The sequence below is a fragment of the Centruroides vittatus genome, unplaced genomic scaffold (assembly GCF_030686945.1).
Source record: "Centruroides vittatus isolate TY-2023 unplaced genomic scaffold, ASM3068694v2 contig_5, whole genome shotgun sequence".
NCBI lineage: Eukaryota > Metazoa > Arthropoda > Arachnida > Scorpiones > Buthidae > Centruroides > Centruroides vittatus.
In genome coordinates, this window is record NW_027122286.1 from 2,770,646 (window position 1) to 2,790,876 (window position 20,231).

Here is a 20,231-nt window from a genome sequence, read left to right on the forward strand (position 1 = left end):
AAACAAGTTTTAATTACGTTTATTTATTTATTTATTTATTTATTTATTTATTTACGAATAAATTTATTCTTGAAGATTTTTTTTTCAAATAAATAAAATGTACTTAATTGAATATAAATAAAAATAAATTATATTAAATACAATTAAATTTTAAACTTATAAACAGTTATTAATTTTTTTTTTAAAATTGTAAAAAGCAAACAATCCTATTGGATATACGAAGCAACGATTTAGAATTTCGTCCAATCAGAAAAGCGCTTAGTAATAATTTGAACAAAACAAAATTTAACTTTTAAATCTTATAAATTATTTAAAAAATGATTTTTTATAAAAAAATAAATTGGTGATGATAGAGTTAAATATAAACATTGAACGTAAATATAAACACAATAATTTTTAAAATGATGATGATAATGGAGAAAAGAATGATGATAATTTAATCAATAAAGGAGATTATTTTTAAACTGACGATAACAATTGATGATGAGGAGGAGGATGTTATGATAATGATGATAAAAGTAATGTTGATTAAGGCTTGAATAAAAGAAAATTAGATGTAATATAAGAATAATAACTTTTCAATCGATGATAATGACTGATGGTAAGAAAAAAGAAAAAAAATGATGATAATGAAGACGCAATAAAGAGAATTCGTTTTTAACTAATGATAATGATTACTGAACAAGAAGTAAAAACAAGCCGATGATGATAATGTTAAATGCTTGAATATAAAAATTAGGCATAGTAAAGTGAGTTATTTTTCATTATTGATGATAATGACTGAAGAAGGAGAAAAAGGGAAAAACAGAGGCGAAGATGATAATGTCAAAAATTCGACGTAAAAAAAAAAATAGATGAATAAAAATAAGGGGAAAAATAAAAGAAAGATGATGATAAAAATTTAAATATTAAACAGGCATAATAAAACGAATTTCAACTGGTGATAATGATTAATGAAGAAGAAGAAGAAGAAGAAGAAGAAAAAGATGATGATGGCGATAAAAATTTAAATATAAAAATTAAACAAAATAATTCGAATTATTTTCGAATTATATTTTAAACATTCAAATGATGTTATTTAACTAAAAACAAGAGAAAAAAATTTTTAATTTATTTGAAAAAAACTCAAATTCTTCTGTGATATTGTTTAGAATAATCATTTGATAATTGAAAGAAAAGTAAAATTTCTACATAAAAAAATGCAAAATTGCTAATTCAATTACACTTTATAAAAAATTCAATAAATATAGAGTTTGAGTAGAATTTCTCTTCTACAAAATAATTTAAGAGCAAAGAAAAAAAGTCAATCTCAACCTTAAAAACTTTTCTATTAATTAATTATTTATTTATTGTTATTATTATATTATAATTAATTAATTAATAATTATTATTCATTTAAACAATAATTTATTTTGTTTTAAAATATTAAAAAATATTGAGATTTTATAGATTTTTTTCCAATAGTCTGAGTAATTTATGATGTATTGATATAAATGCAAGTTTCTTTGTTATTTTATAGGGAATTTAAGCAAAGGAATATATTTTTAATATTATTTTATAGTATAAAATAAAATATTGGCTTTTAAGCAGGAATTCTTATATAACACGCATCAAAGTATAGAATCTTGCATTTGAATAACCAATACAAGCGATAGTCATGGGTTTAATTCTCGAGATGTCGAAGTAAAAATGAACTTTAATTTGTATATTATTTTGCACGAATAATTACTCATATATTTAATAATTTATATTTAAAATTTCACATTTTTATCTCTTAAAATAAAGAAATTATTAAGTATTAAAGTGAACAATAGTCGATTTCCTATCCATCATAATCTTAAACTAGTAAAGGATTTAAGAATATTAATTATAAACTTTTATTCAAAAATATATAAATTTCGATATTTTACGAATAAAATTTCATTGAAACCTTCAAAAATTAATGCGAATTTAGCTTATTTTAAGACATTAAATTTATTAATATCTTCCTATAGAGCAATCTTTAGATTTAAGTTTGTATTGAGAATAAAATAATAAATTTTTACAAAAATTTGATATTTTAAATTAAGAACTTATCCTTTTTAATTCCCGAATTAAATAAATATAAATTTATAAAAGGAATTTTATTATTTAATCATATCATATCTTGATCAACGTATCTAATGTAATGTGATGGAGATTATCTCGTTAATCCCTCTTTAATCCTACTCTAATCTCCTTTAACACGCTTCAATAGTGAACCAATAGTCCGGGAAGACGGAAATCACGTGATATGAGGAGTAAAGCTAATTGGACAATATGTCATCCGAACTGATAAGGTATAGAAGTATCTAAGGATTCGTCGTTTAAATGTTGAAAAATATTCTCATAAAGATTTTTAAATATAAATTTCTTTATTTTTTAAAATTATTTTGAAGATTTTAAGTAATTACTTTAATTTTCTTAATTTTTAAGGATTTAGTCCTTAAAAATTAATTTCTTCAAGAATATTTGAATTTTCAGGTGATTATCGGGAATATTTTCAACATTCACTAAATAATTTTTAAGAATATTCTCGATTTACAAGAGATAATTAGCAAAAATGTCCTCAATCTCTAAGAATTCGTTGGCTTAATTAATTTCACATTCAGATTTTTCGTCATTAATTATCGAGAATTTCCTCAATTTTTAAGAATTTATTACCAATAATTTCCTCATTTTTTAGAACATTTATTATCAAGAATTTTCTTAATTTTTGAGAATTTTAAACAAATTATTATAATTTAGAATGATCATCTCACTAAATATTTATCATACAGATAAGTTGATCAATTCTATGTTTATTTATCAAAAATTATAGAATTACTTATAAATATTGCTTTAAATTGAAAAATATTAAAGCCTAAATGAAATAAAATTGTAAAAATGGAACAGTATTTTATATTTTTAAAGATTTAATTGTAAATCTTCATTTCCTTATAAATTCTTTATAAGAAAGCGTTGAAATAGGAACACATTCATTTTGAGTCTAATTATGTCATAAAAAAATAGAAAATAAATTATAAATTTATGTTTAAATTAATTACGCCTTACATATATTTATTTTTATGTATTTTATTCAATTCTGAGCTTAATTTTTCGAATAAATTAGCTTAAATTCTAAGTTATAAGGCTTCAAAACAACGCAATTCGTCACTCCGTTCACTAAAGATCTACGTTTAATTTATAATTAAATTAATAAAATTTAACACTATATTAAATTACATTTTTTAAATAGATTTTGAGCCAATTTTTATAATAAAGTAGCAAAAACATTTAATTAAAATTTCAAAGTATTGTGATAATGATTCAGTTTAATGCATTATAACTTGCATTAAGAAATTTTCAAGGTTAATTTTCATAAATTTTCTTAATTTATAAGAGAAAATTTAATTAATTTAATTAAATAATAACCAAAATTATTAAAAATTTAGGTTATAATTTTCTTATAATCAGTGTAAATACTCAATTCACTCACTAATTATGTATAGGTTAATACTCCATTAATAGCTTCCTCCATTAATAGCTTCTAGATTAAGTTATAACTTTGATTTTAAGAAAATTTAGAAAATTATAACCTTAATTAATATATTATAAATAAATTTTTATAAGTTATAGCGTATATTAATAGGTCTTTAGAATAATTCTGAAGGCGTTATAACTGTAAAAAGTAAGTTTTAAATATCCTTCTTTCATTAGTATCAGTTAAGCACGACAGAAAATGTTGATTTAGTCGAATTGACATTTAAATGTTTAAGAAAATAAATAACATAAATAATGATTTGTTGATATTTACTGAAAGTAGAGATAAATATTTTGAGTAAAAGCAACATGGTAAGTACTTGGATATGAAATTTAACAAATTAACCACAAGTTTTCTTAACTTTACATGAAAATAGCACTGTTAATTGAGAATAAAATGGCATAAAAATTAAAGAAAATAGTTCTAGAAAGTATAATTTTAATACTTAAACGTTATAAATTTATATATAAATTGATTTAAATGACCCAAAACGTAAATAAAGTCTTATTTTCTGTAAAAAGTAGCATTATAATGCTCAAACATTAGAAATTTGTATATAAACTTACATAAAATGATATAAAACGTTAAGAAAACTCTTCGAGAATGTAAGGTTTTCATGCTAAAACGTTAGAACTTTATGTATAAATACAAACAATAAGAGAAAAATTTTAAAAAATTCTTCCAGAAAACAATATTTTAATGCTAAAATATTAGAGAATTGTGTGTAAAATGATATAAAACTGGAAGAAAACCCTTCTAAAAAGCAAGATTTTGATTTGTAAACATCAAATATTGTGAAGAAATGTATATAAAGGTGATATAAATGAAGGAAAATTCCTCTAAAAAATATTTTTATGCTGAAACATTGAAAATTTTTATATAAATGTATAGAAAGTACGAAACTAGATTGAAGAAAAAATTGAATCGAAGTGTTGTTGTTAAGAGTAAGAGGATAGAAAAACTGTTGATTTTTTAAAAAGAAAATTATGAAATTTCTGTGTATATTGTCACTTTTTCAATGAGTGAGAAGGAGAAAGGGAGAAAGAGAGTTTTATAGGTTCTGTAACTGTTGCATTGAAGTGGACAAGGAGTGGAAAGAGATATCGAAAAGAACAGTCCTGGATAAAACCAGGACGTAATCTGATTCTTATATATATAAATAACATTCAGTGAATCTCAGATGTCAAGATACGTCAATCACTTTCACCAAGAACATCCGGAGCTATTTCGCTCTTCACTCACCCATTTTTGCTATTATCCGACTCTTAGCAACCGCTAGAAACTAAGAAATAAAAATATATAACTTAAATTTCCTAAAAAAAGCAAAGGTTTTTGGAATTTTATAACTTTAAATAATGTTATTCTTATACAAACTTTACTATGAACGATTCGTCAGTCTAAAAAAAAATTACATTCTTCCTTGTCCTTTAAGTGGCATTAAATGTTTATTTTATGTCTAAAATTAATAAAAATTAATAAAGAAAAGTTATTAAATAGTTTATTATTTAAATTTTTAAAGTTTAATTCAAATAAATTTGCACAAATGAGTGCTCAGTTGGGTACTGTACAGTACATTCAAGGTGTAGTTTACCTCTTATCATTTAGTCGAATCTCTAAATATATTAAACGTTCAATGGATAAATTCCTATATAAAAATGAGTATTACACAATGTATTTTATTGTCTTTTTTTTTTAGAAAAAGTGAGGCATATTTTATATAAATTTTCGGAAATCTAAATTAATCTTCGTTAGGTTACAGTAAGCATCACCACAAGGCATACAAACTACATAAGGTGTAGGCCTCCAAAATATGATGAAAACCGATAGAAAGTATAAAAATAAGAGACCTAAAAGCATATAATCTAATTATATGAGCCTAAGATGTTAAAATAAGTAAAATTCATCATTAGAATTCCGAAAGATGACAAAGAATTAGCGCAAATAGAACGAGAAATGGTAGAGAAATTCGCTTAAAAAACAGAAAAAATCGATATAAAATGGATTATAAAATAGAGAAAAAGACCATAAAATGTTATAAATAAGTTATATAAAGTGAAATAAGTATATAAAAGTATAAATATTACGAATTTTTAGAACTATTCAGCGTAGGCCTACGCGAAACAGCTTAAAGTTAGTGAGAAAAAGTCGACTTGGTATAGAATCTAAGCGTATAATTAAACTTAAACTAATATAATTATAAACAAAACACAAATATGATGTAAAAAATAAAGATTTTAAATTAAATTACTCAAAAATTAAGCCGTAACAATTCGAAACTCACGTAATTAATACCACATTAATGCTATAGAAAGCGATAGGCCTAGAGCAGAAAAGTATGGCTAAAACGGTTAATCGAAGCGAATAAACTAAAAATAAATAATAGTAAATATTTAAAAAATAAATATTCTATTAGAATTCGTTAGATTTGAATAAAATAAAAGTAGTTTAAGCCGCTACACATCGTAAAAGGATGATTTATACGTTATAGCATCGCTCATCCTCAACGACCTCAAAAGATAACCTTAATATAGGATTTAATATAACTTTTATACGCTTAACCTTAACAAAAATATATAAATAAGCAATTTAAAGCTTTAATTTAAGATAATTTAAGCGAAAAAAGCCGATCGTTTGGCAGTTAGAATTGATAACTTACGTGAAATTTATCTGTAAATCTAAAAAATATAATTATCAAAGTCGAAAATATTCATAGGCCTAACGCCCGCTAATTTAAATGCCTATAAGCAATTTATAAATCTAAAAATAATAAAAGACGGGTAGAAGAATCGCGTAGAATTTCTATAGAACGGCGCTAATTAGAGCCTAGACGTAGGCCTTTGGAAGCGTTACATTCGAACCCGTTTAGGAGTGAGAGAGTTAAAAAAAAATGAGCAGAGAAGCCCTTAATAAGGAACGGAAATACGTAGGCTACATACAAATGTATATAAGTAAAATGGAAATAAATAATAAAACTTACTTATCCTCATCAGCTAAGAAGAGAAGCCTTAAGTAAAGGGAGGGTGATGTTGGATAAAGGACCAAAGATAAGGGACAGGTCCCGGTTTGTAGAGAGTGCCGCGTCGTGGTACCATTTCTCAACTGCCACACACCAGATTCTAAATCGGGACTTTTGCGTAACGTTCTCCTTATATAAGACAAGGCGAAATTGAATATCGCCAATGTCCCTAGTATCTCATGACATTTTCATGAAGTTTTAATATGAAATATTGTTGTGTGTGTGTTTATCCGTACTTCGGTAATTACATTGCTTAGGAACCGTCTGGGCCAGTGGGGGCTAGTAACCCTCCCCTCTCTCCGTCCCCCCCGCTTCACGGTCCTTAACTGTCGCCCGCTTTCACTGACAGTTCACTAATTTGATCAACTGTAGTAATAAGCCGTTCCAATTTGGCTAAGTGCATGCATGCCAGCCGGGCCGATGGCTTTGAGCGCGGAGTTGTAAACGCACACACACGACATCATCCACCACCACCGTGGCCACCCCCCCGTTTTCTGTTTCGATTCCTACTTAATTAGTAAGTGGCTTATATTATACCTTCTAAACTCTTGTTTCTGGATAGTAGGGCAAGCAACACATCTGGATTCGGTGTAGGTGGTTCCGCTAAACTTGATGCGCTCACCATAGTGGACATTTCAACCTTCTATTCACTTGGGTAGAGAAAATAGGAACAAAACTTTCCCCTATCGTAGCTCAACACAGATTCACTTGACCACTAGAACTGGGGTTGATGTGGCTCAGGGTTAGCCCCCGACGATGACTCGGCCGTTGTTTAATTTGGCTAAGTGCAGTACGTTTCGGCCTTTCCAATAAAAAGCTGAATGTCACAACGGTGACGCTTTCCCGTTCTTCAATTTGTGGTCCTGACAGCAACGTTAACGTACCCTCCCCTGTTTAGTTATGCGACCGATAGCGACCCTGGTACCACCCTTCTGACGTCTTTAACCAATCGGCTGCTTTCGTAGGCGTGGTCATCTCCTTTCCATACTTGAAAAGCACCCGTATACTTTTCTCTATAGTTGCTTAACCGAGTGAGGTAAGAATTTTCTTTACTTTATTTGTGTTCCATGTTTGTTCTTATTTATCATTGTTGCGGCTAAAGTGTGTTTATTGGTGTTTTGTGTGCCACTATTCCCCTCACCTTTCGTGGTGTGTTGCAATTGACCTATAATTTCCTCCCCTCCTTACATTTATAACTCGCTTTCGCAATGGGAATAATTTTATTATTGTGTTTCCTACCGCATCTCTTACCTGTGAGCGACATTTTGAATATTGTTATTGGTGCTTCCTACGCGCCACGCTTTGAACTATTGTTAAGAAATCATCTCGTGCTTTACTCCGTTCGATATTGTTAACAATTTAACAATTCGGATAGCTTCTGTAGGCCTTCCGGAGCCTTTATGGCCTTAAAAACCCATAGGCCCACTTGATTAAGTTGCATTTTAAACACATTTTACCGCGTTAATCTGTAAATTATCGTAACCTTAACCGTTTTCTTTCAAGTTATAGCTTTAATTATCACTTCAGAACATAGAATTATCCCTAAAATATTCATTGTAACCTTATTTTTTATAGGCCTTTAACAAATATTCTTAATTATAGGAGAAATGCGTGAATTTGTTCCGGATAAATCAATTTTTCTCTTATCTTTGATAATGTTAGCTTAGATTTATGGAAAGAAACAATTTAGAAAGTTGTGATAAATGTTTCGCCCTCATTATAGGGTTAGTTTAATACATAATTTAATAATTAAATTAATAATTGTAGCATATAATTAACTGGTTGATCTATTAATAAAGCCAATAACAGTCGAAATTAAGTTAAATTTTATTGTACAAATTGCACATCCGTTCAAAGATCTATAGACTATAGCTATATAAAATACAGGCGCTTGATTAGGAACCGAACCCATGATTTTCTGTAAGATTGATATATTCTAATTAACGCATTTAGGACGTTAGGCACTGTTTAAATTAGTTCAGAATTTCATTAAAAGACGTAAACGTGTCATATTAAGTTAGGTGATTAAGAACATTCGGAGCGTTGTTACAAGACGTGGGTTCGGATCTTATTTAAGAATAACGAAAATTTGGCTCATGTTCTGAAGATTTATATTTCTTTTCTTGATAGATATATGAATTAAGTTTAATGCTTTATTAATTAAATTTGTGTGTTGTTTAATGATAATGATTCCAAATCTTGATGCTCTTTCTCAATTGAAGTTTTGAGTTTAAACTTCTTTTAAATTTTTTTTTTTAATAATAAATGTAAGAAATAGATTAGTAATTGATGTTTCTTAAAGAAATTTTTGCGATATTTTCCTTTTGATTGATATTTTACAAACTTAAAAAGAATCGGAAATAATTAAAGGTTGTGGGTTCGGATCCTATTTAAGAACAAATATATTTTGTTACGTGTTTTAAAGATTTATTTTTCTTTTCCGAATAGATATTTAGATATAATTTAATTTATTTTATTCATTAAATTTTGTAAATATGTGCTGTTTAATAAGGATTTTTCTATATTTTGATGATTTTCTGATTATCTTTCCAAGTCGAATTTTTGAGTCACTTCTCTTAGTTAAACTTTTAAATATTAAAATTAAAAAATGGAAAAAAAACAGATTTAAACCCATGTTTCTTGTAAATTTTCACATTTTTCATTAATTAATAATTTACATGTTTAAGAAGAGCTGGAAATAATTAAAGGTCGCCAATATATATATAGATATTAAGTCATTTGAGGTTAGTGGGTTTGTCTCTTACATTTTTGTTGATCCTCTAATTTGTTTAAGTCTTTTTTCGGTGGTTTCTGTTCCTGGCAAATGTTAAAAAGATTACGCCATTTGCTCTCTAGCGTTGACATCACTTGAAAAATCCCAATTTTATGACTCTTCTCCAACCTAGCTAAGTTCAACCGTTTACAAATCTTATAATAACTTTATCATAAGACGAACTAAAGAAAATTTGGTATTAAATTTATATTTATACGACGAATTTAAACTCTTAAAAGTTTAAAATTTTTTACATTATCTACTTTTAAGAGTGATATAAAAATTAAGATAAAGTAATCCCTCTTATCTTTTAGATGATAGCTTTTCTCGTGGATAAGAATTAATTATAAAATTGAAAATGATTTATAATAAAAATATTATAAACTATTTTTACAATTGTTTAAAAAGTTAAGTTTTTTTCATTTAATATTTTTATAATTTTAAAATAAAAAGCAATTTACAATTAATAATCTGACAAGTTTCTCTTTATTAATATAAGCTATATAGTTTGTTCTTTCTAGCTTAATTTTTATAATTATAAATGAATATTTTAATAAAATCTTTTATAAAATAGAATTTATATATTATATATTTAACAATTAACAAGGGTATTTAATATTTTATTAAATAAAATAAAGAAAGTTTTGAGATTAACGTTACATAACATGACTCGTTTGTAGACTCGATACTTTAATCTAAGATAATTAACTTATCCATAAATTTTTAAGTAATTAAATTATATGTCTTATATCCTTAAAATTATGTCTATTTTTTTATTTATTTATTAAATTTACATTATTTCTAATGAATAAAGTCGCTTATATTTTTCTTATGGAAGTGCTTATGTTCGAAGCTTCAGAATATCAAACACTTTCATGAGGGAAAATTTATTCCTAAATCTTAAATTTTTTAAAATAAATATAAAATTTTAAATAATATATGTAACAATTATTCAGAAAATTATCCGAAACTTCCAATCGATTCATAAATCGTTATGATTCGTTTTAAAACAGCCTCATTTATCCCTACATCATCCTTTTATTGATGAATGAATGCAAGATTAAAGCAGTTAATTAATTTGTTTTTGTATATTTAATATAGTTTTAATATTTATTAAACTCTAGAAATGTATTTTTTCATATATGAGGTTTCTGTATTTTTTATTATTTTTCTCTTGTTTATTTACTTTTAAAGTAAAAAAGTAGAAATAAAACTGTTAATTAACGATGCTTATATTTAAAGTACATGATAAATTTTCTGTGTTAAAATCTATTATTTCTTCATAAATTATCCCTTAAAATATCCCTAATTTTAATAAATAAATTTATTAATAATTGATTATGAGATTAATAAGCTTGATTCATTTTATTACTTATAATTTATAAGACAATTTCTTAAAATTTTATACAGTTATTGAAGCGTTAAGCGGTTTAATTTAATATCATAAAGTTTAAATATATTTAATTAAGTCATATATATTAATATTAAGCAATTTTTCTTGATGAATTTTTATCTTTTATATGTTTTATTTATATAAATATTTAGTTATAAATCTAAAAATTTTGTAATTAAAAACAAATTAAATTTAGTTTTTTTAATCAAAATAACAATTAAAAAAATAATTTCCAAGTAAATTTAATTTTAATTAGAAAAATAAAGCATTTTTTCTGTTATTGATCAATGAAAGTTTATTATTAAGTCAGAATAGCGTGCGTAAATGCGGTTGATGCTATTATGGTATCATTTTGTCAATATTTAATGCAGAGGAACTATCCGTGCAATCTGAATCTATTGTTCTGCATTTGACAAAAATACTTGATAAGTAAATCGAGAGGCATATAATCAACTAACTATCATTTCATAATAAAAATCTCATTATTTAAATGTAAAAATTGAAATAAAAATAATTGATAAAGGTAATTTCGTGTCTTAATAAGCTAATTTTACATAAATCGTGCTAATAAATCGTTTTCTAGATGCGATAGATTTATTGTTAATATGAGTAAAGTAAGCCTTAGCGCCTGTAAATGTGTCTTCTCATTAAGACAAATCTGTAAGACAGTAAAGCCGCCATTTAGGTGCTGAAGATAACCTACGCTATTTGATTAAATTTCTCGACTAATTAGTTATTTTCTTTACTTTTATAAACTTTTTAAACGTTTTTTTATGTTTGAAATATTGTAAAGAAATGGATTAATATGCAATTTTAATAATATTTTACTCGTAAAATTATATATTTTATGTTATTTGTTATGGTAAACAGTGTTGTTTTTATCCAAAGTATTATTGATAAATAAACGTTATAAAACTAAAACATGTGTAATGATGTAAATATTATCAGCATGTAAATCATATTATGTAGAATTTAACTATAACTACAACATGTAAAATGCAATGAAAACAAACTGATGCATAACATAAAACTTGACTTAAAATTTAATAAAAATTCTTAACAAAGTATTAAAAAAAACAATAAATAATTTCAAAAATCTTTCATTTATTTTATATATTTTTAAAAATACACATCAATTTTAATTATCTTTATACAAAAAATCTTATATATTCAAGCATACGAGCGACTTGTTGATTATCTTATCTATTTACTTGCAAAATTAAAGATTTTATTTAAATTTATAACTAAAATTATAAATAAAAATGTATTTGTTTTAAAGCTAACATATTTAATTTTTATTATATACAACATTTTACTCGAAATTTCTATATTTACATGAAAAACTCACGTATAAAAACGTTATATCCTATCAGCATCACTAGTAATTTTATAGTATTTTTAAGAAATTAAATATAAAATTATTGTACAGAATTGATAAAGAATCTTTATATAAACATGTTTTAAATAAATTTAAGTTTTTTATTTATAATTTTAATTTTTAAAATATTAAAATGCTAATGAAAAAGGAGGGATTTATTGATAGATTTAACAGAATGAATTAAATATTCAGAAAAATATTATAACTTTTATTATATAAATAAAATATTTAATTCTCGATAAAAATAAAATAGTCGTTTAACTGTTTAAATTACCTTTTAAGGCATTTTCCCCTTTAAACCAATAGGAACTATTTATAGATACTAATTTATGCAGAAAGAATATAAAAAACAAGTAATTTTAATAAATATCTGTTAGATGTGAACTCATTGAGTTTAATTAACGGATTTTAAATCTTAATTAACAATTTAAATCTATTTAAAAAATCCTCTCCTTAATGTTAACTGCCAAACAATTTCTTTTAATTATCTACAGTATCACATTTTAAGGGAATTTTTAAAACTAAATATAACACGGATTTATCCAAAAAATTTTATTTTTAAAGTAGTTTTTACGTTATTAAATCTATAAAAATTATTTTTTTACATTTCTAATTGTAGGAAATTAACTCATTAAGTTAATAAGATTAATAAAATGAAGGGTAATTAATTATTAAATATCGTACTGTACAAGAAATTAATTCTACTCAGTAAAAATTTTTAATATTTAGAAAAATTTTAATCTCCAAAAATATATTTTAAAGATTTAGAAATGGTATAAAATTTAATTTAATTTTAAATAAATAACTTTAATTTATTTATAGAAAAATCGATCAAAAATAGTATTTGTCTTCTTTACAATTAATTTTAATTATAATTTAATTAATTGCAGTTAATATTTAATTATTTTTAACATTAAACTTGTAATCATAAGTTATTTTTTAATGAATAATTTGTAAATATTTTCTATAATTTCTTTTCAATTCCTTTTCTTTTCAGGATGATAAGAAGATGAAGAGATACTGTAAATTTTAATAAAATTCCATAATTTATGGTGCTAAAATTAATTCTATCATGTAAATAAACATCTTATTTATTATTTAAAAGTGATTTTATTTGATTTAGAACAATTATTTACAAATTATTCATATAAGTTTCTACAAGGTATTATCGTATCAATCAAGCAAAGCTGATGATAATTTTGCTTATTATCTCAATAAACTTAATAATTAATATAGGTCACACTTTAATGATGCATTAATATGTCTAAATGATCTTATACTTGTACTTAAACACGTTTAAGTTGTTAGATTTACAAGATAATTAAAGTGATTATACATAAAAGAGATTGCATGATGCTTATCCGGATGAAGATCAATTGATAACAGATGAGGAGAGGCAAACTTTTACATTTATCTTTCTGAATTTTATTAATTATTTTAAATCAATTTTATTTTTTTATTTTTTATAGCTTTGAGGATTTTTTCTTACATTTTATAGAGATTTCTCAAGTTTAAAAGTGTGAATAATGATGAATTTCCGTATAAGCGATGTTTTATTTACCAATTTAACGCTCGAATTTCTTAATCAATTTTATTATTTTCTCTCTTAGAATGCCTAAGTAGGTTTTAATGATTATACACCTGTACTTAAACACTATTAATTTATTAGGTTTACACTATAATTAAAGTCATTATAGATAGAATGGGTCCTATAATTCCTATCTGAATGATAGACAAACTGGAAAATTATGATGTGACAAACTTTTACATTTATTTTCTAAAATTTTATCAAATATATATCAAAAATGTAATTAATTTTTAGAACTTTATTTCAATTTGTTTTTTAATTTTATAAATATTTTACTATAAATTTACAGATTTTCTTATTTAAAGCATTAATGAGGGACGCATATTCATGTAAATAATGCTTTAAATCTATCAATATTTACTGAAATTCACGTAAAATAGATTTAAATGATTCTATACTTATAATTAAACATATTTAAGTTGTTAGATTTATAAGATAAATTAAAATAATTATAGAACTTACAATGCTTATCCGGATATGCATCAACTGATGAGGGATGCGGAGAGATGAGACGTTACAAACATTTACATTTATTTTATTTTTTTTAATTTTATCTAAAAATACATCCAATTTATAAAATTTAATTTATTCAATTTTAATTGTAAAGACATTTTACTGCATATTATGGAAAATTTTTCTAATTTTAAAACATGAATAAATGATGATGATGCATACAAAACGATGCATTATCTATCAATTTAACGCTTGATTTTTTAACTTAATTTTATTCTTTTTTATTAAAACACTTTAAAAGACAAGAAATATAATTTAAAATATTAAATTCGACATTAAAATTAAGGATTAAATTAGATATTTATATCAAAAAGGTGTACAAATTATCAAATAAAGGTCGAATAAACTAAATATGGTAGGGAAAATGTCTTTAAATTGAAGAAGAATTTATTTTTAAGTATAAAATTTGATAAAAACTTCAAAGAAAATAGTAAATTAAGCGAAAGAAAATGGTCGAAATGTAGAAAAAAAAAGAAAATTGAAAGAGTGAAGAGGAAATCTGCCAAGTGAAAATAATATAAAAAAAGGGGAATTTAATGAAACAAAATTGTTGTAAATATAAAAAGAGAAAATAAATAATTAAATAAAGAAAAATAAGCTTAGTTAAAAGAAGAAAAAAGAAGAGGAAAAAATAAAATAAAAAATTAATACGAAGAGCAATTTGTTGCATCCAATTTGCCATTTTCTAAAAGTGCCATAAGCGTTAAAATAAAAGGAAAGCGGAAGAAATAATAAATCATTAAGCAGTAATATATATATATATATATATATATAAACCAAAAATATCTCTGAATCTGTCGAAAAATAAAAGAAAATTATAAAAAAATTTGATAAATATAAGGAGAAAAGCCTAAAAAATTTATTATAAAAAGGTCATTTTAAAGAGATTTAAGTTCTAAAAACATCCAAAATTCTCTTAAAAATGCAAAATTTTATTTTAAAAAAGCAAACAGTTTAAGTGTTATTTGGAAGTAAAATTGATAAAATTGTTGTAAAAAATACACTTTTTTCCTTGAATTTTATTCCAAAGATAGTTTTTAGATCATTTGACTTTTTATGAGTGGAATTTTGCATTTTTAAAAAGAATTTTGGGTTTTTAAAACATAAATTCCTTTAAAATGACTTTTCTATAAATTAAAAAAAAAATTAAGTTCTAAAAACATCAAATTTCTTTTAAAAAATACAAATTTCCAAAAAATCAAATGATTTAAAAGTATTTTTAAAAATAAAACTTAAAAAATTACTTTAAAAATGCAATATTTTATGAATCTTATTTTTTTAAAATCCACTCATACAACATCCGCATCTTCTACAAGATGGATGGATTAAACACATCATTTTCTAAAATGACATTTATCTTATAAGTTTATCCAAAAAAGTAAGAAAAAATAAATAAATTACAGAAAAAAAAAATATAAATTTAGAATTATTTTTAAATAAAAAAAATTAATTTATAAACTTAATAAGAAAAGAAATTTAATCAATTAAAATGGTTAAAATTAAAAGAGAAAAAATAAGTTTTAAAAGTTGATAAAGTGTTTAAAGTTGTTAAAAATTAAATAAGAAAATAAATTAGTTGAAAAAATTAAAAATAAATAAGTAAATCAAGTAGAAAAATTACAAAAATTCTAGAAAAACACAGAATTAAATGAGAATTAAGCAGAGAAAGTGATCTCGCCTTGGCTGCACACACCTTTCTATGCAATTTTACACTGTTTAAAAGTTATAAATCAATTTAAACTGTAAAATATAAATTAAAAATAAATAAAAATGAATCAAATAAACTCCTTAAAAATATTTATAAAGTGATAAACTTAAATAAGAATTTAAAAGATGAATCTTTCTCCTTATCTTTCTCCTTATCTTACATAACTTTATACAGCTCTGTAGTTAAAAAAAGCTGAAAATGTAAAAATGTTATAAAAAAATAAAAATAAATAAATAAAGAAGAAGTAACAATAATCATAGAATTCAGCGGAAATTAAGAAGAAAAAGTGATCTTCTCGTGTTACTTTACTATACAGTTGTACAAAGCTTTGCAGCAAGAAATATACTAAAGGACTATAATATAAAAAAAAAAAAAAATTAAAACGTAAATAGTAAGACAAAGCTAGAAGACTTGAAAAATAGTTTTAAAATCAACGTATTTGAACGAGAATTGATTAGATGAATTGAATCTTTCACCTTACTTTATATAGTTCTATACAGTTGTATACATTTCTAAAACTTAGAAATGAGTTCATAATTGTAAAAATTTGTTTAAAAAATGTAAATAAATAAGGTAATATGTCACACAAAGCACTTAAAAAACAGAATTAATTGAAAATTAAGTTGTGAAAGTGACCTTTTACCATTTATATCTAAACACCTTTCCATAGAGTTGTATACAATTCCGGTTTAGAAGAGAATAAATTTTAAAAAGAATAAATAAAATAGAAAAAAATTACAATATTAATTGAGTTATTTATTCATTTATATAAAATTCTACGGCTTCTAAGTATAAAAACTGATTTAAAAAACAGGATTTTTTTACATTTTTAAACACTTAAGAGATGCATTAGAGGTCAATAAAAAAACAATTTAAAAGAAGGAAAAAATGGTTAAAAATAAGAAAAAAGTAAAAAGGGGGCAAGAAAAATCGACATTTTTAATAATGAAAATCATGCTTACGTAATGAGGTTGGGAAGACTTTAGATAATCATGTTTACAAAACACGCACGAAAACAATTTTGATCAATCATAAATTTTTGAGAAAGAAGTAAACCAAAGTCGTATTTCAATTGATAAAGCCGCAAAGTCTAATGTAATTATAGGCAAGTTTGAAAAATGTATATATTGTTTGAACATGGATCAATGATCATTTCGTAGAAATTGCCAAACAATCAAAATCGTATCAATATACGCGTAATTTATGTGTCACGCTTAAGCTTATAAATTTCCTTTATGTCGAATATCTTTAACGTGATTTGCAGTTTTCCTTTCGTATATCCTAGGCCTACGCTTCTAGGCCTACTTGTAAGTCCTTTGTTCCTCTCTTTTTTTCTTTCATTTTCAAATTTTGTACAGATTTTTATTCATTTCCACTTCAAAAAATTATAAATTTCTATTGTTTGCTTAATTTTCTATTCATTTTTTATCGTGTTTTCTTCGATTTTTATAGAAATTAGCCAAGTTAATATCTTTAAATTCTTAATTTAGGGATAATTTGATGAATTTTTCAAATTGTTATCCGAATTTATTAAAGTTCTTTTATGTTTTTCTCTTGTCTTTATTATTAAAAGGAAAGTAAAATTAAACGATTATTCAACTTCGAATCGATTTCAATTTATTAAACATTTTCAACTTCGAATTGATTTTTATATCCATTTTCTTCTTTAATTTTTGAATTTTTAACGAATTTTTATTACTTTTAATATGGGATTTAGGATTTTATTATTTTTAGAATAGAATTTAGTAAAGGATTTAGTAAAAATTTACTAAATCCTTTACTATATCCCGAATCCTATCCCAATTTTTAGGATAGGATTCATATAAAATATTTTTAAAAATAAATATACAACTTTTTAGAATTTTAATAAATTAAAATTGAAAAATTCTTTTGTTTTTCTCACTTCATAAAATTTATTTTTTTTCTTCTGTAATTTCTTCCTTAATAATTTTGTCTCTTATTATTCGGTCAAACTTATTTTCATACCTTCAGTTTCTTCCTCGATTTTTACGTTTTTAATTAATATTTATTAGTTTTAACTGGAGAAAATTAGAAATTTATATCGTTTAGATACTTTTAAAGTTATTTTCGGTATGTTTTGTTCGATATTTTTTAAAATTAGCGAATTTAAGGATAATTCGAGGGTTTCTGAAACAATTGTTTTAAGATTTTTTACTTGAATTTTATTAAAGTCCTATTTTCCCACTGTCTTTAATAAAAACTTATTTCTCTTTTAATCTGAATAATTTTTCGATCATTTTTTTTTTATCTTTAATTTGTCGATCCCTCGAATTCATTTTCAAATTCTTCAGTTTCTTCTTTATTTTTAAACCATTATTTTATTAATTTAACTTAAAAAACTTGTTAATTTTCATTGTTTAAACGTGTTTAAAAGCATATTGGTTTTATTTTCTATGATAATTATATAAATATAGTAGAACTAATTTATTACAATTTGAATTTAAGTGTAATTTGAGAAATTTTTAAGTTTGAATTTATTAAAATTCTATTCTTTTATTCTCTTCTGTTTGCTAAAAAGTCTTTTTTCCTCCCTTTTTTTTGAAGAATTTTTCAACAATTTCTTGTATTTTTTTACTCTTCTTTCGGCTAAATTCATTTTCATAACTTCATTTTTTCTTGATTTTTAAATGATTAAATTATATTATTTTGTATCCTTAAAGTCTATTTTACCTTATTTTCTTCCGTTATTTTGTAAATTAGCAAAGTTAATTTATCATATCCTAAAGCTAATCCGAATTAAGGAAAGATTTAAAAGATTTTTTTTTTTTAAATAAATTTTTAAAGCTTTTATTTAAATTTATTAAATTATTTTATTTTATTTATCTTGTTTTCATTAAATAATTATCATTTTTCCCTCTTGATTAAAATTTTTCCGATTGGATGAATTAGTTTCATCAGTATTTTCTTCCTTGATTTTAATATTTTTTAATTAGATTTTAATATCTTTAATTTATAAAAAATATAATTTTGTATGGTTTAAAGTTGTTTTCAGTTTGTTTCCTTCGATATTTCCGGAAATAGGCAAAGTTAATTTATCATATTATGAAACTAATCCGAATTTAAGAGTGATTTGAAGAACTTTTTAAAATGAATTTTAATTAAATTTATTAAAATTATATATTTTTCTTATATTAAAAGCTTGATTCTCTTTTTATTTGAATACTTTTTTGATATTTTTTCTCCATTTTAAACTTTATATAATCGTTTCAATTCCCTTTTACCTTCACTCTTATTCCTATTTTCTTAAGTTTAAACTTACGTCTTAACTTGTAAAAATTATAAATTTATATCATTTAGAAGTTGTTTTTATTCTACTTTATTTAATAATTATGTAAAATAGAGGAAAATATTATTTTATTATTTATTGTAAAATAAAATTGAGATTACTTAAAAGCGTTTTGAAATAAATTTATAGTAACTTTAAAGAAAAAAATTGCTGCTTTTAACGGCATTATTTTCCGAATTTATTATAATTTTTAAAATTAAACTTTAATTTATTATTTAAAACAACACTTAATTCCTTCAAAAATCACCTGATATCGAGTAATTAATCGTTAAAAATATCATTTATGTCCTAAGAAAAGCGCTTAATATTTTTAAATTCTTGTAATTTTATGATATTAATGCCTTAAAAAATCATTCAAATCCTTTAAAAGCATTTAATTTTTTAAAAATCGCGTGATTTTTTCTATCAATTCTCTTGAAAATTCATTTAATTTACTGAAAAATTTTGAATTTTTATATTATTTGATGATTTAAAAATTAAGTTTTGAACCGAAAAAAAAGGAAAAATTACATAGAATTTTTTAAAACTAAAAATATTCTATTCTAATTCCAAAAAATTTCTAAAAAACGAGAAAAAAATTCTTTTAAAATTTCTAAAATAAATTATTACGAATTAATTTTTAAATGCTTTTTATCATTTTTTTTAAATATAAAAAAGAATTTTCAATTCCAAAAAACTCGTTTTATTTCTTTGATTAAAAAGTTAATTTATGGCACCGAAAAGAAGTGTTTTATAAAAAGAAAAAAAAACTTATTTATTTAGTTTATTTAATTTTAATTTTAAATGTAAAAAAGAATTATTAAAATAATTTTTACAAAATATTTTTTTAGACTTTTTTAATAGAAAATTAAACGATATTTTTGATCACTTCGACAATTTTTTTGAGTATTTTTTAAACGTTTTCGTTTGATTAAGGATGAATTTTTCAAATAATAGATTTAATTGGAAATTCTTTATGATTATTTTTTAATTATTTAATTTAATTTAATAATTTCTTTCGTTTCTTTTACACAT

The 20,231-nt window shown here is 23.2% G+C and overlaps 1 protein-coding gene across 3 annotated transcripts in view; it reads right to left on the reverse strand.

Moving 5' to 3' along the window:
- LOC136978235 (LIM/homeobox protein Lhx3-like) overlaps nucleotides 1-19,566 on the reverse strand; it is a 74,638-nt gene extending 55,072 nt beyond the window's left edge. Inside the window, exon 1 of one of the 3 annotated variants that reach the window (XM_067273904.1) lies at nucleotides 19,465-19,566. In XM_067273904.1, coding sequence (XP_067130005.1) covers nucleotides 19,465-19,498 — 34 coding nt within the window. In that variant the 5' untranslated portion in view covers nucleotides 19,499-19,566. Of the gene's footprint in view, nucleotides 1-6,518; nucleotides 6,599-7,094; nucleotides 7,393-19,464 lie in introns of those variants that run through there. The other 2 variants (XM_067273903.1, XM_067273905.1) reach the window with 2 other exon arrangements.
- Between the last annotated feature and the right edge of the window lie 665 nt (nucleotides 19,567-20,231).